This window comes from Wolffia australiana, chromosome 3, assembly GCF_029677425.1.
Source record: "Wolffia australiana isolate 7733 chromosome 3, ASM2967742v1".
Classification (NCBI taxonomy): domain Eukaryota; kingdom Viridiplantae; phylum Streptophyta; class Magnoliopsida; order Alismatales; family Araceae; genus Wolffia; species Wolffia australiana.
The window spans coordinates 918,109-941,870 of NC_135837.1; the positions used below are offsets into that span (position 1 = coordinate 918,109).

Consider the following 23,762-nt stretch of genomic DNA (forward strand, 5'->3'; position numbering starts at 1 on the left):
ATATATCTCTCTTTTGATCTCCCTCTCTCTGTGTCCCTCTCCCTCTCTCTCGAACAATCTCTCTCTTTCTCCCTCTTTCGAATATCCTCTCTCTCTTGGGCTCTCCCTCTCCCTCTCTCTTGGTCAATCTCTCTCTCTCCCTCTTGCGAATGCCCCCCTTTATCAGTCAATCTCTTCTTCTCTCCCTCTTTTGATCTCCCTCTCTCTCTCCCCCTCTCCTACTATCTCTTTTTCCTTTTTTCCCCTTTTTATATCATTAAAAATTCTGCCACAATTGTTCTTTGTGATGGTCGTCCTGCCTCATCATCTGTCACAGGTGCTTCGTCATGTCAGGTGTCACCATCACATGGATAAAAATCATCATCCCCGGCATGTCATCTGTCACAAATCTGTCACTATGACAAATGACGCTACAAATGACATTTGCTATTCCCTAGCTCTTAGAAAAAAAAATTGTTTTTGGGGAAATATTTTGTTTACCTGAATTTACTTCTCACAGGTGGAATAAACCGCAAGCCAATGATTCCTTGGATGTTTTACGATAAAAAAGAGGTTAAGAAAAAAAAAATTGTTTTGGCATGAGCATATGAGAATTAGGGAGTAATATACAGTATCTTGCCCCTATATTTGTATGTTATAAGCTCAAATATGGCCAAGGAATCATTGACGCAGTCCTTATCCCATTGATTAAGACCACAACAAGAGAAAATTTTTATTTTCATATGTTAAAATTGAACTTTGGTGGTGCGGTGCTAATCCCAAGACTAAGCCATCTCTTCACAGAACACTATTTCACTAGTCTAACATTTTTTATTACTGCGTCCAGTTTTCCTAAGAATGATCTAGATTATATCACATACACAAATCTTATTCTAATGAAATGTGTGGGAGTATGCAAAAACAAATTATATTGATCAGATGATAATCCATCGGCTGTAAACAAAAATGAAAGAGCACAATTGTTTTGTAAATTTTAAATGGAGATCACTAAGATACTATAAGAAAGTGTACTTTTCTATGTTTCTATTTAATCAGAATAAAGTAGGAAGAAACTTACACAGTTGTAGACTGATGCAAATCTGATGTTAATACAAAAACAGGTAAAACACTTTCAACATAGCTCTGTTTTGATAAAATATATGATAGAAGCATATAACCTTAATCCATTTAATCTAAATTAAAATATACAAAATTACATAAATAAATCAAGAATCATTCAATGAGGAAGATGATAAGTAAAAAAAGATCGCAAGACCGTGTGTTTGATGATTATGATCTGTCTAGTTTTTGGTCCAGCTTGTTTTGTGAATACAAAATAGGCTGATGGATATGGAACCCATTATTAATAACTCATAAAAATAAAATAAAAGAGAATCCAAAGACGAGATAAGCTCAAAGGGCCAAAAGTTAAAAAACTCGTGTGAGGGGAAGCTTAACTTTGACAATAAATTGATCCAAATTTAAAATATGTACCTGTTGCTTTAACTGATCCTTATTCTATAATAATTTCTCATTCTCACCTTGATTACTTTATAATAATTATAGATAGAAGTAGTGAAACCTCAAGGAGAAAGAAAATTTATGTCTTCATATATTTAGAATAAGTGATAATAGGTATAATATTTTCTTAACATAAGAGAAATGGTACCGAGAAAGGAAATGGGAAGCTGGGACTAGGGAATTTCAGAACACACTACAATTAACATGTCGACAACATGGTAGATGGCAAACTAGTAGGTGGTATCAAGCCCAAAAAATCAATACTTTATTGTGGCTATGCACTGATATGCAGCTCTGTTGCATGCGACTAAGTGCATGAAAGGTTGAGGTCAGAGAAACTGGTGTGTTTGATGGTGACAATTAAATCAGGTTTTATGTTTATTGAACAACATGAAAACGATAAGGAAGGAAACTCATTCTTGGTATTTTTTAAATATATTGAGAGAAACATAAGTTTCTTAGGGTCAAGAAGAAATCTTCCAAGGACCTAACTATTCTTCCCGCACCAAGCACTCTACAAAGGCAAGGAAGAATTCAAAATAAAAAAATCAATTAACTTCATGAATAAAAACTCAACAAAGAGTGTCAATCAGATCTTTGAAAATGATTTTCTCCTATAGATAGCTTCTGTTTTGGAGAATTTTGGAATGAGTATAGAGAGAGAGGTACAAAGAGAGTTCTTATATATTGGGCTTTTTACTAAAGTGCCCAGTCCTTTTTCTCAATTCCTTCTCATTCCATTCCTTACTGGTTTGGCAATAATCTAGAGCTTCAATAGTTGAATTTTATGATTTATTTCGAGGAGGTAACCCAAGGTTAGTGGGCTCAGTGGTCACATCCCTCTACTAACATATGCAAATCCAGTCTAAACACTTGTTCTTTCATGCCCCAATTTTCCATCAACTTCTTTCGCACCCCATTTCCTTCAAGCTTTGTACAAAGTTCCAATTATATTTCTTGGTTTATGTGGCTATGGTATGGTGTACACGAGGAGGGGGGGGTTAATTGTATTATTGTTAAAATGGAACACATACAAACTCTTTCCCAAGGTGACATAAATAATTTCTATATAGGAAAGTTATTTTTAATGAGTTTAGTCTAGTCATGTGTTGTGTAAGGCCTAGCTCGAGTTTGCATGAGGCCCCAAGCCGAAACACTTGGGAAAAAGGGTATGACAAAGGATGCCACAAAATAAAAACTCTTCAGTAAATGATCATTTTTCCACCTCATCCAAGTCAGCTCTGAAGCCTCTTCTGTATTGACCCCCAAAGCCTTCTAGGAATTACAAGAATCGGTGTCTAAACTTTTCTATTCAAGAAGGTTTGTTAGTTATGTTATTTTAATTCAAATAATATTTCAATCGACTGACATTGTCACTCATACTCTAGCCAGACAGGTATTTCTTAAACTGAAATCAACATGACGTTACTTAAGTACTTGGATAAATATATATCAGTCAACTTTATCAATATTTGTCGTCAAGTTTTTTATATTATATGAGGTTACAAATCCACAGATCAGGTATCTGAAAGATATATGTATTTAAAATTAACTTCCCTGAAAATGTATATCCCCTTCATCTCTCTGCTCTTACATCTGGTTCTCTTTTCCATGTTTTTCTCCAACTGATGTTTGATCAATGTCTTTGATCTCCTGAGATTTCAGTTGAACTATCTTCTCTATGCCTGGACCAAATGATACATTCGAAAACCCTATGGATGCATCTTAAATTTAGGAACATCTTTTTTATATTCAATGAAAACTCATAAAGCAAAATGAATAATATCCATAAGTTGATCTTAGCAAATATGGTATTTCTGATTGATTTATCATGGTTGTTCTCACTCGCCGGTGATTTCTTCAATCATCGATTAAATAACACAATTATACGTCAAGTAGATTGTATAGACTTTGGGAAAAAATATTATGCTGAATAAAATATCAAACTATTTACATGGAATTCTCCAGAAAATTATATTATTACAGAATTTTCTGATGGGGAAAGTTACAAAAGGAAGAAGATATTTGAAAATTCAAAAAAATGATATAAATGGAGTGAATAAGATAGATATTGAAAATAATCATCAATAATAAATATTTCTGACCTATAAGAAGTCAAACAAGGTTAATTTAAAATTTAATTTAAGATGATCATGTGACTTTGAAGAAGATCCAAAACTTAGGTTGCAAACGCATGATATAGTGTCAAATATTTTATTTAATCTCAATAAAAATAAATAACTCATAAAACATGAACTTTTAGTGAATTTTAATAATATCATTTATATAGTTAAGAGCATGTTGTCTGATTGATTATGACGATTAAAATAATAACAATCATATTTTTATTAAATTTATCATATTATTACAAATAATAGACTCAATTTATTAGGTATAAACTTACCACCGGTATCATGTCTTACAGTAAAATGAATAAACCTGATTGAGAATAAGGTATAATACCATTTAGGCATTCAAACAGATCAATTATCTTAACTCTTTTCCTAAAGGGCACCTTCAATCCATCCTTAGTGTCTCTACCTTAATGGTGGTTAACACACAAATTATTGGGTTATTTCTATGCAATTATATATTTTTATGCATGAAAATAATATAAGCGTGTTATCAACTTAAAAATATAAAATCTATTTTAGAGTGAAATTATGATTTTTGTTGATCTAATGGTATTTTCAGGATTTTTCTAAAGTCATAATCTTATATAATTTAATTTTGTGATTCAAATTTTATTTTTATGAATTCTTTGACCTTCCATTTATGGGGATATTAATTTTCCAAGGAAGAGTGTACATTTATTATATTTTTATGACATAGGATTTACATTATAAACATTAATTAATGTATTTCCAGTCTTAAAATTGGGCCTTGCCATGTATCATCATTCGATCTAATCGAATGGCAACCAATCAAGATTGGATGATTATGGCATCTAATTGATTGGCATCACAATAATAGTACAATTAATTATTACAAGAGGTGCTGTTATGGCATCACAAATCAGGATGCCAAAATGGCCAATCATTGGAAAATACATTTTATATTTTTTCTTCACAGGGTTGACATGGACCAATAGAAAAATATCATATTTAAATCATGATGACTTTGATTCGAAGATTGAGAGAAGAAATAATAAAAAAAATCTGCATTTAATGCTTGAAAAGTCATACTTTGTAGAGGTACATGTGTCATGCACATTAAATCAACAATTGTTTAAAAGGTGGAGTGGCACGCAAAAATATCTTACTACATCACACACTCATTAGGAATCCTGTCTTTTCTGTTTCAAATGACATGTGTCATAGTGTCATTTAATAAAAAGAAAATAAAAGAGAAAGTAGTGATGCAGTACATGCAATGCACTGCCACATCACCTTATGATTAATTAACAATGGCCACAAGATGAGCCATACTTATCATGTAAGTAACATTTGATAGTACTATAATTTTTGGATATTTCAATGTTTAGAATACAATTTTAAAGAATATTTATCACTAGGGCTTGACATTTTGGACTGGGGACAGATTGGACCTGACTGAACCAGAACTGCTAGTCCACCATTTTGGGGTGGACCAGTTGGTCACGGCAGAACCGGTCTGGTGGTCAAACCAGACCGCGACCGGATTAAATAATAAATTATAAAATATTATATTCGTGATCCTCACTTCCCCCTAATTGTGCTCCCCTCTCCCCACTTCACTGGTCAAGCCCACGGATCGTGTTCCCCCCCTCTCCCTCTGGCTTTCTCACTTTCTCTCTCCCTCCCTCTCTTGTTTTCTCTCTCGTGCTCTCTCTCTCGTGTTCTCTCTCATACTCTCTCTATCTCCTGCTATCTCTGTCTCTCTCTTTCACACACACACACACACTCTCTCACATTCTCTCTCGCATGCTCTCTCTCTTGCACGCTCTCTCTCTCTCTCACGCTATCTCTTTTTCACTCTCCCTCTCTCCCATTCTCGCTCTCTCTCTCTCTCATTCTCTTCTCCCTTTGAGTCCCTATTTCTAGCTCTCAATCTCAAGAATGTTTCTTTTATCCTATTTTCTTTCTCTCCTCCAACTCTGTCAAGTTTTCTTCATTGTATTTCAAGCTATGCTCAGCTTACTCGTTTCTTTCTCTATCCCTATCACTCTATACTCTACTCTGTCAAGTTTTCTCCATTTCTTGTAGTCTTCATCTCTCGTTATTTTACACTTCTTTTAATCATCCGTTCTTATTTTATTTTATTTTTATCCTCTTTTTTATTATTATTTTCTTCTTCTTCTTTCCATCTTCTTTTCTTCTTTTTTTACTATTATTCTTCTTCTTTCTATCTTTTTTCTTCTTAATTTATTATTATTCTTCTCCTTTTCTGGTATTTTTTTTACTTTTTCTTCTTCGTTATCTTTTTCCTACCATTTTCCTTTTTATTCTTTCTCATTATGTTTCTTTACTGTTGGAGTATACTCTGTAGGCCCGATAAGGGCCTACCCATATAGGCCTATATGGCCTACATCCCCTAGCCCACTAAGGGTTCCCTCTCTTAATCCCACATGGATAAATCTCTAATACTCTCTCTCAGCCCTATATAAGGGCATGTATCCCTTCCTTTCTAAGTAACAAAGCTCTAACCATTTTATCTTCTTCAACTTTTACATTCTTTCTTTTCATCTTCCTTTATTCTTCTTTAATTCTTCTTTTATTGTTCAATTAGTCTTCTTTCAATCTCCATTTTCTTTTCTATTTTTATTTTATTCTTCTTTTCATTTTTCAAGATGGACTTTATAGATGACTTTGCAATAAATTTTCTATTTGATGAGAAGTCCGTACCTTTTTTATCTTGACTTTTTGCTCTTTGACTTTGACTGGTCAACATGACTGGATCGGCACCGGACTGGGACCGGCCCAAGACCGGCCAGGGACCGGATCGGAACCAGACCTATCGTTAGGTAAGGTTTAGGTCCTTGATAAAAGTACGAACTGGATCTGCACTGTCAAACCGAGACTGTCAAACCCTAATTGACTTTCACATTTACCATATTCAAGGAATTCCTTATAATTTTTATAATTAAGAGAAAAATTATTTAAATGAATCTAAATATGGTATTACAGTGTGATTGACTTGAAGACCACATACAATTCATCAAATATAGTTTGTGATAACTCATACTGATGTTTTTACATATGATGCTAAAAAGTGAGTGGACAATCTCCCATCATTTATACATATTTAAATTATAAAATATTCATAGGTTATTACTCATGTTCACCAAAGTGTATTTATAAGAAATATAACCTTCAAGAATAATAACGAGTCAGGTGGCAAGGTAAAAGTGATCAAGTTATAACTTCCAAATACATAATAGAAAAATGAATAAAATTATTAGTGTTTTACCTGGGATATATATTTGGTAAAAAATTTTCCAAGACATTGATGCATTAATAAATTTTCTAAATATCTAGAGTTTAATTAAAATTTTAGGAACAAAAAATCCTTCAGATTACGCAATGGATGAATGCATGCAAAATTTTCTCAGAGAATTTTCATAGAACAGCTACTTGGTGAAATTGTTAGTTAAGGGATCACCAATGATTATAATGGTGAAATGATGGTTGGGATGGAGAGAGAGAGAGAGAGAGAGAGAGAGAGATGGTGACAGTCAGTTATTTTTTAGACAGATTAGGGTGGTCCCTAATGTTATTTGGGGATTTCCAACTTAAGGTGATGACGAGTCCTAACCAAGTTGGTGTGAATGCCCCTCCAAGAAAATGCTTGAAACTAAGTTTTGAAAAATCTTACAAAAAAATAAAAGAAATTAACAAATCTCTGGTTTCCTTGACCCAAATTCCTAACCGGAATGAAGAAGTTTGACCTCCTTCAATTTGGCCCACAAAGTTTTATCTTGTTTAGATCCTAAAGCATTCACCTAGTTGGCCCCCATAGCTTATTAGATTCAACTTTAATTATTTTTATTGAGTTAATCCAAACACTCACATGTATTTAAATAATTTCATCCACATAGACATTCTATGATATTCAATGAGAAGTAATCACTCAATATATTTCATGGGGAATTTTTTTTTGAATATAAATAATAATCACAATATGGTTCAATATATATCACAAAATTTTTTCCCTTCATTAAAAACAACTTAAAGGATGGAGTCAATAATAGCCTTTAATAAAGGAATTTGGCTTAAAAAATTCCATGCACCTTATGGTTTTAAAGTTATCACCATTTATTTGAAATAAAATGAATCTATGTTATATCTTTACTCTCTGCAATATAACCAATGAATTTGGATATAAAAGCACAATGTGAATTCTTATGTATTAACTTAAACATTTCAAATAGTTAAATGACATCCAACAGGTGCAAAGTGTGATATGGACTTGGGACACGAAGGGTTTGCGGCCAATGACAACAGGTGACATGGCTACCCACAAAGCCAGCATGGAAACATGGGTGCAAGTGCGATATGATCTTGGTACAAAGATGGCACATTGGTGGCTCACAAATGCAGTTAAGGTGTAATGGATATAGTTTTGCTTGTCAAGGGTTTTAAAACATATACCAAATGGAGTTTATATAGTTGTATCCAAAAATCATTTTTTCATGTGGGGTAATTCAATTTTGATTCTTTTGCAGGACACATGACAGAGTTAGATGGAGATCAAACAGTGGAGATCCACTCAACAACTTGAACTGGTAGGGTATTAATGTGGGAAATGAACTCAACTTAAGGTTATTATTTTGTCATTAATAATTGAGTTAAATTATAAAATGTTTAATACTTTTTATTAAAATATTATGACTAGAAATCGATGAACACATGTCATCTACATAGGGTAAATATTTTAGAAATATCATGCGTTTTAAAATGATAATTTGGAGATTAGAGAATATATTTTATAAAAGAAGAACTATGGTGAGATGGGAAGGATGATAATAATATATATGTGTAATAATTATAGGATGTGAGCATTTAGGAAATGGAATAAGTGATGTATATTATATGGCCTTCAAATCAATTACACTTCCATATAATATTCAATGACTTATTGAATTATGAAGCAGTAATAATACATTAATCACTAGTCTTTGAACATGTATTCTAAGTATTTTAATTCAAAAGATAATTCAGATAGACATCAACCTATCAAAAAAGAATAACACTATCAAATGCTACATATATGATAAGTATGGCTGATCTTGTGGCCATTAGTATAAAGACATTATTGATAGATAGTTGGAGATCTTTAGGGAAAAAGTTCATTGGAATTGATCCATATGGATACTGGAATGGTATTATACCTAAATGTTAATCAAGTTTATTCATGTCGCAGTAATGTTATTTGTCCACAGATATGAAACACCGAAGATATATTGTGGATGGAAAAATATTTTTTGATTAAGGTCACAACACCCTAAATATAAGATTTAAATTAGTTTGGGCTTGGATATGACGATAATTATGCACAAAGGAAATTGAGATCTCAAGATGGATTTATAACTGGCACATAGATTTCAGACACCAAAGACAATATGTATGGATTAATAAATTTTAAGTAAGGCCCACAAGGCCCTAATCACAAGATTCAAATTAGTCTTCGCTTGGATAAGTACATGAAGGGGACTGAGAGGTCAAGATGGATTTTTTCCCTCTATATAGGAGGACATTGACCCAAGGAATGGGGTGCAAAAAATAACTATTCATTTTAGTGAAGAAATTTGAGAGTACATTCTCCACTGATCTCCGTGACGCACCAATACTAACTAGAATAACAGATTAGGTTTTGATGGTTAACAGTACCCTAAGTGATTCAAGAGTTTCACACAGATGAAGGATTTTATGTATTTATTAATTGATGAAGATAATTTTGTAAGATAAAGTTAAATCACTACTCTACATCTTCTAGAGCATGAGGTGTAGCGTCGCACCCCACCGACATGAAACTAATTCAATCAATTGGCATAAATTTATCTTAATTATTATATATCTTAATATGGGTAATTAAAGATATTATATGAACATTATTATTGGATTATTCAAATTATTAACTAGACCTATACATCTTCTTAGAAGGTCACATACAAAAGTTATGGATGTTGGTGGATATCCTTAAATTTTATGGATTTTTATGAAAAAGTTATAAAATAAAGTATGGATATAGGGGCACCAATTTTAGGTAACCATATTGCTAGATCTAGAAGCCCCCTTTCTTCCCCACTTATTCAAACCTCACGCCCTCTAGTGAGGATGGATGGGAAGAAGATACATTATATGTTTAAGGAAGATTGAATAAGATCAAGAGATATTTGTAGTAGCACCAACCTTGTGGATATGTCTGGAGGTCGAACACATTAATGGATTGAATAGTATCTTCCATTGAGGAAATGAGAGTGGAATCAGTTTATGCCAAGGCGATAATACGATTTAGGGTTTAATAGATCAATTATGAATTCAATTTTCATTCAATTAACCAATCAAAGGCATGGAACCCAATAATAAGGAGGGCACGGTGATGGGTAAATTAAACATGGATGTACGACATGTATGGATGATATGTATGAGATTGATTTGTGTGGATGATAAGTATTCATATATCAGAGTGGATTTATGGTTGTATATAGAAATATGTTGAGAAAAAGACAACAAAGTAAGCACAAAGTGACTCCGTGTAGACCCATATATTATCCTAGGATCAAAGAGATTTGGGACATCCGGAGATTCCTTTGATTTCTCTTTTGCCTTCTAACTTTGTTTAAGAAGACACCAAAAATCTTGATGGATGATGAAAACACTTTATTTCACTCAGCCCAAAAATGTAAGAGCAATTCCAATGCAAATTTTTAAGGATAGAGGGGTCTCTTTATGGGTCAAAAGGTATGGATGGATGGAGGAGATAAAGATAAATAAAAATACCCTCAAAATTTCAGCTTGAAACTACTTCAGGAAGAACAGATATCACGAGTTGAATTTTGATCATTATTGGCTATTTAAAATTTCAATCCTCATTGATTCACATGTTGGATCAACACTGTGTAATGTGATCCTTCAATTTTTTAATATTTTGCCTCATATTTTGTATTTTAACCACAGTTTAACGCACGTCAGATGACTTAAAGGTACATTCTCAGATTCTCCAAAAATTACACTTTGTGATCAACATTGATACTCTTCTACACAGATGAATCGCCACAAGTCTTGCTCAATTTACACTTAGACGGTACATACATTATAAATTCATTCACATGTTTCTCCAGACAACACGCGTCGTGGCTTTCCTCTCATATTTACTGTGATTGTAATCTCATCTTTTATTTTATCATCCACGTCTCTCTACACATTAATGAACATAAAGTGGCCACTCATGATTGGCCAATAATTACCTCATAGTTTGTGGTGTCATAATGACACCATTTTTGCATGATCAGTGAATTAATGACTTTTGTAAATAAGCCATTGTTAGTCATCTAAATAGACAAGATTCTGAGACAATGCGAGGTGTTATAAAAACCAGGAAAAATTATGAACTAATTTTAAGAATTCTAGAAAATATGTTTTAGTTTAAAAAATATTTATAATAAATTTAATAAATAAAATAACATATCTCCAAATATAATGCCAAAAAGTGTAAAAATTATATCCCCCACTTATAAAATTATTTGATTTGCTGATATGATGTCAGAAATTTCATAAAGGATATTGAAAAACCAAAATCATAAAATATTCAAAAAATAGATTTAACTTTAGAAAATTCCTAAAAAATGTGATCCAAAATTCATTTTCTATAAGAATATGATGTCAAAAAATTCTTTAAATACCAAAATTTAAGAGAAAAATCAGAAAATCATTAATGAATAAGTAGATTTTATTATTTAAGCTTGATGTCACACAAATGATATCATTTTAGGGTAAAACATTTATAAATTGAAGATATTGATATTATAGTTAGCTTCGATCAATTGGTACACCATTGAACTCGTGGTTTCAAATGTGGATTGATGTCTGGTCGGCGTGAGATGGAGGAGTGTGTAGTGGCAAGGATGTGATGGACGAGGGTCGAAGTGAGAGTGGGTTTTGGCTGGTCTAAAATCTGTAAACTGGTATCAGACAGTTTAGATGTCGTGCTAATTGGCTCAACTAATTTGACATGACTTAGATGGGGTCAGACACTCTGAGATAATCATTGGTGATGACTGTAGGAAGTAGGCACTATAAACATAGTGATTACATAGATTTAATGCAATGACCTTGTCATCACACCTTTTAGGGCCTGAAATGATGTTTATTCTTATTATCTTCTAGATCAACATATTTGGGTCATGTCTCGCTCAATATGATAATCTATAGGGAGAATGAAACAAAAAAAACATATGTAATCAGGTACCAATCAAGAGTTGATATAGAGTTGAAGGATGTATTTTTACATAGATGCAAAGGTTTATTTGTTTATTCAAGGCCAAAGATGGATAGAGGAGAGAAAGATGAAGCCACCCTTAAAAACTCATCACAAAACTCTTGGATATTTGGACATTTCATTTTATAGTTAAAGTCTTATGGGTGGTTGGATTATTTCTCATTATTTTTGAAGTTAACATTACAAATTTCCAGTGTGTCAACGGAAAACTAGTTCCTTGTATCTAATGGAGATTATGCACACAAGTTTCCAAATTTTAATGCCACAATAATCTTGTTTCAAAAATTGTCCTTTTGGTAAATAATGCATTCTTGGATTCATTGAGACATGCTCTTTGATTTTGGAAATCTATGGGCTGATAACATGCAAAATAACTTCAAAAACTCATGCATATTACATAAATATCTGCATCATAATGTCTATATTTGCATGTTAACATGGTTTAAATTGACAAAAATAGCTTTTACTATTATTTTAGGATTTTTTACAAATTGTAAGATATTTTTACATAAAATTTTGACATTATTTTTGTTGAGAAATTAATTTTGAATTTCAGAAAATATTTGTTCAGAAGCGAGAAAGGCATCTAAAAATGTCCTGTTCCGCCCTCGGCAGGCCTTAGGCCCCCGTTAAAGATGAACGGGGGCCCGTTCAAGATGAACAAGGGCCCATTCTGCCTTGAACAAACCTCGTTCAGCCACTAAACAGGGTCTGTTCAAGCTATAGAAAGTTCAGAATGGGAGGGGGAACCCATCCAAATGGAGATGAACCAAACTAGTGTAAAAACCTTCTTTTTACACTTCATTGTGGACAATTTTGATGACGTTATTCAGCCAAATCAAGGCAGAAAGTGTCTCTGATACCATTGTCGGGTTCTACATGCCTTGATATGGATGAATAAATCAAAAAAATATATAGTTGAAGACTTAAATGGAATCGTAAGGGCATCATTAAAATTATTAAATGAAGAACTTGTGCACAGATCGCAACCGTGATTTCTTGGATCGTCGAGTGAGGTGAGTGGAGCTGCTCATGTGTGCAGCCTCTAGATGTATGCACACAATCTTCATCACATTAAAACTCCTCCTTCACCCTTCTAACCTGGTTCACCCTCTATCATCGTCGTTATGTCTTCTCGATCTAATTGGGGGTGGAGAGGAGGTGCGAGAAGAAGGGACAAGAAGGGGAAGGCCCTTGAACAATTCTGGCATTGGTAAATTTTTTTCAGGGGCTTCCGGTATTTATACTAAGTGAGTATTTTTCATAAAACCCCCAAAACTTAAGTATATCTTTTGACATCCAAAAGACCAGTTGCCTTTGACCCTTTAGGTCCATGTATGAATCCAGTTAATGACTCCAATGGCCTAATAACCTTTATTGGCCTCCCCATTTAATTAACTATATCATCATATAGATTAATGAATATCAAATTGATTTAACCCAATCGATAAGTTGAGTCTCCAACACGTGGGACGCCAAGCTACACCTCGTGCTCTAGAAGATACAAAGGAGTGTATATTGACTCACTCATGGAACATGTTCATCATCGGCCACCGTGTAAGTATGATCCTTCATCCACTTGACATTCCTAGGATGACTTAGGGTTGGTCAATTGTCAAACCCTAATTGATCGTTCGAGTTAGTATTGATGTGTTCAGAAATCATCAGAGAACTCTTCTATGATATTTCATTGTGTTGGCCAAGGACTTCATCGCATTGTCTTCTTTGAGCTCTCATCTCTTATATCGCGGGTAGAGGATCCCATCTTGACCACTCAATGGTCTTCATGAACTTCTTGATGCTCCCGAACTAAGACTGTTTAGAATTCCATGATTAGAGACTTATATACTATTATCAAAGTATAATTTCTATCCACAAGACGTCTTTGGTGTCTCAAGTCTAAGGATCACTCACACAACCGTGACGTAAATCAACCAAATTGACAGTTTGGTATAGTACTATTCAGGGGTTCGAACATATCAATTTAGTGAACTCTTTCCACTAAAGAGCACCCAGCATCTATACTAATGGCTACAGGTTTGGCCGTACTCATCATATGAGTGAAGATAGATAGTGCTATTTTATCTGGATATTTTGATGTTCTTCTAGAGTATCATTTGAATAGGAATATTTAGAACACGTGCTCAAAGAAAAGTGACCTCCGTATTACGATCTCATCATAATTCGCTAAGTCGGATCATGTATTCATGGACTTCATTATAAGTATCACGTGCACGCTATAATGAATATGCTCTATTACTGAACATGGAACAAGATATGGAACACATGATTGGCTAGCCGGCCACATATATTTGCATCACATTTATATGAGCTGAAAGTGAACAAGTTAAATCATTCTAATGGCCCAAGTAACACAAATTGTAATTTGATTGTATCTATGCTTTGACATGTCATTCATTTTATTAGTGAAAAAGTAGTCATAAGTTTCTTATTGAGGATGATTCATCAGCTATATTTAGTCCAAAATAGAATTCAAAATTTCAATAATTAAAAACATATTACCCACTTGAGCCTAATTTAAGCAAATAATAAATTTAAATGACTAGGTTTCGATATTCAGCTGACAACATAAACTAAAACATGAATTTTTAAGTTTCCATGCATTGATTGTAGATGTCATGTCACTCCGAAAATATTTAATGTCTGAAACCTAATTTATAAATATGTAAATCCATTTTGAATATTGTTAGGTGCTTTTGGAAATTTGTCATGTGAGTCTAATGATTACATTATTTGATGGCTTACACATTTGTGGATTTTTAGGTACATTTAACGGGAGAAAGGCACAATATCCCTCAATGCAAGTTGGTGACATATTTTGATTCTTCAAAATTGTCTTGGTTTAGAAGGCCCAACTTCTTTTAACATTGTCCTTTCTAAATTATGTCAAGTTTTTTCTCAATTTAGTCATCTCTTCCATTAATATTTGGCATAATTTATTTGAATGAATTTTAAAAAGCCAATAACTTTTAAATTATTTAATTTACAACAGAATACTACTCAAGGTTTGGAGATTCATGCCATTGTTACTGAATAATATATTGTTTTGGATTTGATACTGAGATTTTTTTCTTATTTATCACTCATGCAAAGATATCATCTGAGAAATATAAAACACGCAGGTGATCTTTTAGATAATTTGGCTTGTCCATAAAACTCACTGTCTTATGAATTTACAAAGAGAACCCCATTTTGAAATTTGAATAGCCATAGGATGGACGTTAACTAGATTTTCATTGGGAGGCAACATTATTATTCTCTTCAAAAATCGCCCAAAAATATGTTAGTCCTAAAGATTGTTATTCTCTTCAAAAAAGCGTCAACAATACAGACACTAAAAGAATTGATGGTTAGCAAACCCTAACTAGCTTATAGAAGCAAGGTACGGAGTTTGATGCTTTTGTACATGGTACTAAATCAGACATGATAATCCGATAGCTTCTCAAAATGTGTAAATCTTATTATATTTCAACACGACCTATTGTTTAAATTCAGTTAATGAACATCCGAATCTATCTTTAGTATTTGTCTCGCAAAGGAGTTCGATGAACTCCAACCATACACCATTTAAAATTTACAAAGGTTGGTCAGTTCTTATTCTGTGCAAAGTAATTAACCACATTATCTCTACATGGCAATCTTATTCAATGACCTAACATCAGAAATCACTTCAACAAAGGTTGGTCAGTTTAAATTCAGACATAACGAATATCTCTGGCACATCTGTCGACAGGGTATTATAATTAACCTCATTCTTCAAGGCATAAAAAATTTGGAAATAATTTTTTTTTTGAAAGGAAAAATCAATGATTGTGAACTCCAGAGGATGAATTTGACCCAGTACTTGGTGAGCCAAGAATCATCATAACAATGCACATTGTTCGGCACGTTGGAAGCATTTAACACCTTAAAATTACATAATCGCTCACTTGAAATTGGCGGGTATACTGGGTCATGAAGGGTGCCCAGACAAGAAAAAGAAGAAAAAAACAAAAGTAAAAGGAAGACGATGCTTTGATTTGATCATACTACAAGGAAGACAATGAACCAAAACCATTTCTTTGCATTTTCCGAGAATTACACAAGACTGATATGGGTATTTAAGAAGAAAGAATAGACAAGTATTTGAGCTTTCGAACACAAACCGTGAAAATTCAGTCCAGGTCCACAATCCCAAAGTTCGACAAAAGGATCTTCAACTGCTGAACAAAATCCGCCCCAGTCGCATACTCCGTCAACAATCCCACAGAAAATCCAAACATAGCCCATCTGCGAAAAACCCACAACAGTCAAACCCAACAATAAATTCACAATTTCGCAAAAGAATAACTTCAATTCCAACCTGCCATTGGCGATCTCGTTCTTCGCCAAGAAGCCAAAGAAGGGACCTTTATCAGCCTGCTCGAGCTTCTTCTGCCTGAAATATTCCTGCATCTCCTTTGCCATCTTTCTCTGGTACTCCAAAGTCACCGTAGAAGAAACCAATGGCGGGGTTGCCGCGGACTTGGGCGTGGGCGTGGCGGAGATAGACGGCCGTGAAGGAGGAGTGGGGGCCGACGGTCTTCTGAGAGGGCCTTCGGCTTGGGAGCACCTCACAACGCTGGAATTGGGCTTCGCACGGATCGGCGAGATTGCCGGCTTGATTGATGGGATTGTGCAAGCCATGGCCATCATCAGATCTCTCCTTGGCCGATCTCGAATTCTCGATGAGAGAAATTCGAGCAGGAAGAAGGGAATTTGGGGGCAGCGAATTCGAGATCTGCAGCGGATAAGACTGCGTTTATATACACACTGGAATACTCCACTGTGGTTGACGATGGCGAAACATTTGCCGTCATCCCCTACACCACAACCTACTTATCACTAGAGTTCGGCACACGTCATCCGTCACATCACTCATCACCGTGACGGATGACGGTTTTAGGGGTCCGTGACGGTGATGGTGACGGATGACGAAGTGGTCGTGATGGGAACGTGACGGTGACGGGGAGCCCAGGACGTGTGACGTGACACAACGGACGTCACGGATGATGGCCGTGATGGAATTTTTGAAAAGTTAAAACGGATAGAAAAAATATATACAAATTATTCTTTTTAATCTTTCCGACGGCTGAGATTTTGCCACGTGACGTGGCCATTTCAATTTCCTGGCATTTTGCACATAAGTCCTTGTTTTTTGCGCACGCAAACCGCTGCCATCTATAAATAATTGGAGATATACCCCTCCGTTCAAGTAGGGTTATATTCACGTCACGGTGACGGGACGTGACGGGACGTGACGGGATGCCCTGTGGAGGGACGGTGACGGGAACGTGATGGTTTTTTTGCATATGCTGGGACGCGTGATGGGACAGTGACGTGACGAAAGTTTTGTCACGTCACTGTCCATCATGTTTCGTCATCCGTTCCTACTTATCATCGTCTTTCACTTGAAGAAAGGAATTTGTCGTCATCTGTCCCTTCGTCATCCTCTTATGTTGACGACAATCAGTCAATGCCCTTTATGATGTTGACAGATCACTTCCTCGATGATTATGAAGGCGTCGTTGTCGTCGTCGTCGTTGGATGACGAGTTTATATTGTCGAAAAATGCTATGTTAATGATTTTGTCTACAAGTATCAAGTGGTGTGAGGCGGCTTCAAGTGATGGGCGATGGTTGATCCGGCAATGCAGAGAGAAATAGTGAGGGTTATACAACCATCCAAGTGTTCTCCGTGCAGGATAGGGGATGGCAGAGAGAGACTCCGGGTAGGACTGACAGGGACAGTCCCAACTTCTTTTACCTTTGAGTTTGCAAGTCCTGACCTTTCTTTTTTCCTCTATGACTGTCGTGGTCGATGTTGATGATGACGTTGATGTTGCCTAATGACAAAGAATTTTAGGGACTCTACAGATAGAAAATGTTAATGTGTCTACGCCTAACGCAGACAAGGCTGTCCAAGTGAATTCATCATATATCTATCTAGATCGTCATTTGGGTGTGAGAATCCCTATGTCAACTTTGTTGTTAACAAGCACGACAATGATGACACTAAGAAGGCTACTGTTGTAGATCAACATAGATGGGACATGGCTTGCAGTTGACGTCAACATCAATGTTAACTGTCCAAGTCAATATAATTTTAACTCGTAGAAGTTTGACATTGATGTGAAACCATTGTCAGCCAACCATTAGTCAACATTGTGGTCAATGTCTGATGTCTAGGGCACAGCTCGGCCCATCCTGGCTCGAATCAAGCAAAATTGTATAAATACAAATAATTTTTTTGGAGATCATATCTCTTGGTCTGACTTTTTTTTGTTTATGTTTGTTGATCCTCTCATCTATGTGTACAATAAGCTAGTCAGACATTATGTATCTTGCGCAATATTCCTTAATACAATACATTCATTAACAAGATGACCATGGATGCATCATATGACTAAGTGAATTATGAAGATATCACTACTCCTTTAATGTGTGTTCCACTTATTCACATTCAAAAGATAATCTAGAAGGACATCAAAATATCCTGATAGAATAGCCCTATGTAGTCTCATTCATATGATAAATACGGCTGATCCCGTAGCTATTAGTGTAGACAGTGATGACATATAAGGGGTGATCTTTCAGGGAAATAATTCACTAAATTGATCTTTATGAATTTTTGAATGGTATTGTTCCTGATAATGCACTGATTAGTATCATTAGTTTTATCTTTATTTATACTAAAATAGTTACATATGTGTGTCACTATGCGTAAAATGATTAAATCAAAGATTATAATGATATTCTAAATTTTCTGGATTTTGGGTATTTCATGGATTTTTCTGACATCATGCTCACAAAGACAATAACTTTTAACTGAATATATATCTTATAAATTTTACATTGATTTTTGAATGTGTAAGCCAATGATTCAACATGCGTACACAAGGTGTCTTTTACTTGCAGAGAGAGAATGACACGAATTATGACTCCATCTTTTTGGAGGAAGCAAGGAAACACAAAAATTGAGGGTTTAAACCAATGATTCAAAATAATAAATGCAAATTCTTCAGATTTTCTGAAGATTTTGTGTCATGATGGTGGTCTGATGTGTACGAGAGAGAGTCCATTAGCTGATAATGATTCAACTTCAAATCAAGATATTTGATGATCTAGAAGGAGATTCGGGCTGAATTTTTAGGGCAGCTTTGTATCTATATCCTTTATCCATTCATATAATTGTATTTATAAATTTACCTTGATTCTTGAAAAGATTAGCTTCGAATAACTTCTTTACCAGGCTAAATGAAAGAAGTAATTCCGAGTTCCATCAAGTTTTCTTCGTGCCCATCATGGCTCAAAAGTTTAAATATGAAGGAGAAGTAGAGGGGCTCTCGCACTGTTACAAACTATCTTAACCTTGGCAGAATATATGGGTCTATAGTGAGCCTCCTTGCACTAACATCATTGTTAAATTCTCAACATCCATCCATCAATCCATTCATATTCATCAATCGACACTTAGCTATCTTCATCCACTAATTCATCTCTATCCATAAATTATCATCATACATATTTACACATTATTTCATATATAATTATATTTCCATACTGATTACCTTTCTCATCTCATCTTATTCTGTTATTATACACATCTACTCTCATCCCCTAATCACCACAAAATGTGCTTTAAACCCTGATTTGTGTTCCCTATAGAGACTACTCGTACTCATCGATTACAAGTTAAATTATTTATGATTCAAGGTTTGTAAATATTAATTGATCAACTTAAATAAGTGACGGTAAATTATTTACACTAAATTTGAGTTCATAAGGACCGAATTGTCAATCAGGTTGATTCACATCACAGTTTTGTAAGTGGTCCTTAGACTCGAGATACCAAATTTATCTTGTGGGTTGAAAATTGTGCTTTGACTACGACCAATGAGTTTCTTTTCATGAAATTTTAAACCTTTTTGGCTTTAGTGCAATAAAAAGATTATGAAGATAAATGATTTACCAAGTTAGGATCGTCGAGCCATGGTATTAGAGGAGACAACTCAAGAAAGACAATGTGATGATGCCCTTGGCCAAGGATATGGAATATTGGAGGAGCGTTCTCCGATGATTTATGCATGCACTAGTCATAACTTGGATGGCCAATTAGGGATTATCACTTTAACATGCCCTAAGTCATCTTAGGAGCATTAAGCATATCATAAAATATGCATATAAGGTAACTGATGATGGAAAGGTTTCTATGAGATATACATAATTTAGTTAAACTGATCTGTCATTAATTAATCTATATGATGATATTAATGATGAATTAGGTTGGTCAATAAAAGGTTATTGGGGCATTGGAGTTATTGACTAGATTCATACATGGGCGTAGAGGGTTAGATGAAAATGGCATTTTGGACATGAAAAACTTAGTTTAAATTTAGGTTTATTATGAAAAATTGAAGTATAAACAAGAGAGGGCCCGAAAATTCACTTAGGCTATAAATTTGTAGGTGCCCAACCTTGTTATCCTTTATTATCTTGTCCCCCTTAACTAATGACAGTAACAGAATGTCATGACTGCAAGGGATCGACAGTGGGAATCATTGTGATCAATAACAACAATGGTGGATCACATAGACATGTCTTGATGATGCGTATGAACTGCTCAACATTTCTCTCTAGAGAAATCAAGACATTGTAGGTTCAATTTGCTCAAAGGTGATTCCAACATTGTTTGAAGTGTTGTTATGATTTTGTATATTTTTTTGATACATGAATCATCATTATTTTATGCTGATCATGGTCCTAGTGATGGAAATATATGTGGCCAACAAGCCAATCACACGTTTCATATCTCGTTCCATGTTCATTAATAGAACATATTCATTATGGTGCACATGTCATCCTTATAGTGAAGTCCACGAATACATGATCATATTTTGTGAATTATGATGAGATCATAATATCAAGATCACTAGTCTTTAAGCATGTGTTCTAAATATTCCTATTCAAAGGATACTCGAGAAGGACATCAAAATATCTAGATAGAATAGCGTTATCTAGCCTCACTCGTATGATATGGCAGGTCCCGTAGCCATTTGTATGAAGACACTAAGGATAGATACTGGGTGCTCTTTAGTGGAAATAGTTCACTGAATTGATCTATATGAATCCCTGAATAGTATTATACCAAACTATCAATCAGGTCGATTCACGTCCCGCTTGTGTGAGTGGTCCTTAGACCTGACACACCAAAGACATCTTGTGGACGGACAATTGTATTTTGACTATGACCTACGTGTCCCTAATCGTGGAATTCTAAACGGTCTTAGTTCGGGTGCATCAAGAAGTTCATGAAGACCATTGAGTGGTCAAGATGGGATCATCCACCCTCGGTATAAGAGGTGACAGCTCAAGGAAGACGATGCGATGAAGTCCTTGGCTAATGCAATGACATATTAGAGAAGAGTTCTCCAAAGCATCAATATTAACTTGGGTTATCGATTAGGGTTTTAGAGCTGACCATATCCTAAGTTATCCTAAGAGCGTCAAATGAATGAGGGACTATATATACACAGTAACCAATGACAAAAAAGTTCCATGAGTGACTCTATACACACTCCTTTAGAGCACGAGTTATAGCTTGGTACCCCACGGGTTGGAGACTCAAACTATCAATTGGGTTAAATTGATCTGACTTTATTAATCTATATGATGACATATTTAATTTATTTGGAAGGCAAATGAAGGTTATTGGGCTACTAAAGTCGTTAACTGGATTGATACATGGCCTTAGAGGGTCATATGCAAATGGCCTTTTGGATGTCGAAAGATATACTTAGAGTTTAGGGGTTTTATGAAAAATACCCACTTAATGTAAAGAGGGGAATGCTTGAAAAAGTGATAACACCCTAAATTCGGTCTTTATTTCAAGAAATTTTGCACAATTTTATACATTTAACAAGATTAAAAGTGTTTGTTATCATATATTTACATGAAATTAATGTTTTCAAGTAATTTCTGATTTTTCCCTAATTTTCTGTTAATTTTATGATTTTTTAGGGATTTATTTGAACTTGAAATAATTATTTTTACATGAAAATGGCAGGTTTAATATTTAAGTCAAGGTTAATTAGTATGGGGATGAATTTCTGAATTTTCTAGAATTTTCTGAAATTTTCTAATTTTTTAGGATTTTATTGGATTTTCGTGAGATTTATTTAAGTGAGAAATGAATTTTTCAAGAGGAAAAGGGAATATTTATAAGGAGAAAATGAGCTTTAAAATAATTTTTACTCTTTTAGGGGCTTTTTGTAATTATGAATTACAATTATATCCCTAAAATCAGCTCTCGGTAGTGGCATAGACACATTATGTAAAGTTGTAGGGATTTAGTTGAAAATATGCTTGGTATTTTTTGTGATTTCAGGAAAAAATCAGAGAAGAGAGAATGCGCAAGGGGCATATTCACAATTACTTTTGGGCGGCGTTCAGCAGCAATTCCACATTTTCTAAAGGACTTATGTGCAAAACAAGAATTCAAAATGCGCCCGCCAATGAGAGGACGACACATCATGGCATGTTAAAAAAGAAATGAATAAATAAATGAATTTAAATCCAATAGCTTAAAGTGGTTTAAAATTCATTGATCAATAACTTTTGATCCCGAAGTCCGATTTTTTATGGATTTGCTCGTCTTGATACCCTCTTTCTATCTGTATGGTTGGATCATTCATATCAATCTTATATTGATAGATAAAAATTAATTACCTAATAGGGGTAAGATGGTAATTTTACCATGTAACCTAAGTATAAAAGCTGTATTTTGAGAGGGGAGCTCATTCTTGATGGTGCTCTATCACATCTGCAAGACAGAGAGGAGCTCCAGCTTGGATCAACCTATCTGGTACCTTTTTCTTCTTTGTATTTGAACTTTCGGAGTATTTTGGATGTTGTTAGTTGAATTTCTTAATCGTTCTTCTGGATCCTTGTCTGAACTTCTAAATCGCTTGGCTTGAGCGGCATGTACAAGCCCTGACTAGGATTAAGAGGAGAAATTGAAAGATTTACCTAGCTATTCCAAGTGCATATCAAGAAAACTATAAAAAAACTTATAAAAGGGTTAACTTTCTACAAGATTAGGTTTCCCATTTTATTATCCAATAGTGTGATTATTCCTGAATTATCAAACCTGAAAAACCAACCAAAACAAATCGAAATTTTCTTCTTAATCTCTCTAATTGAATTCTTTGACCTTTTCAATTGGATCAATTAATTCAATTTAGAGCCCCTTATTTCTTCTACTCCTCTCATCTAGTCTACCCCCTTTCTAAATTTCACCTCTAATTAGGGTAATTTTATCTCCGTTGAAGATTAAATTAACCCGAATTAGGTTCAAGTTATTCAAGAAGAACATCAATTGGATTCCTTACTAGCTCCCCTTGGGCGATACTCGTACTTATCACTTCACAGCTTAAGTAGAGTTTTTATAAATTTTATTGTATAAGCTAAAATTGACAACGACAAGGGTTTAAAATTGCATAAAATTTACCCCTATTTTTGGCTTATCAAAAAGATTAACCCATGCCAGAATATTTCAAGGGTCTTCCCCTTCTTCTCCCTTCTACCCACAAATTCACTCCATTCCCAATGCGATCAGGACGATGTGACAACGACGTTAGAGGTTGAATGGAGCTCATCAAGCTTAAGGAAGAGATTTGATGTGTTGAGGATCATGTGCTCTTTATAAGAGTAGGTGCCCAAAGCTTTTTGCGGGGAAACTTGCAAGTAAAGTTTGGGGGGAGGCAGGCGTCGACCCAAACTTATGAGGTAGAGATATTTTTACTG

The 23,762-nt window shown here is 34.6% G+C and overlaps 1 protein-coding gene across 1 annotated transcript; it reads right to left on the reverse strand.

The window, feature by feature from the left end:
- Positions 1–15,983: 15,983 nt before the first annotated feature.
- Positions 15,984–16,706, reverse strand: LOC144700538 (light-harvesting complex-like protein OHP2, chloroplastic). Its single transcript, XM_078571958.1, has 2 exons — positions 16,283–16,706; positions 15,984–16,209 (listed from the first exon to the last, which is right to left on the reverse strand). The coding sequence occupies exons 1-2, from the start codon at positions 16,612–16,614 to the stop codon at positions 16,095–16,097; spliced, it is 447 nt and encodes a 148-aa protein (XP_078428084.1). The 5' UTR covers positions 16,615–16,706; the 3' UTR covers positions 15,984–16,094.
- Between the last annotated feature and the right edge of the window lie 7,056 nt (positions 16,707–23,762).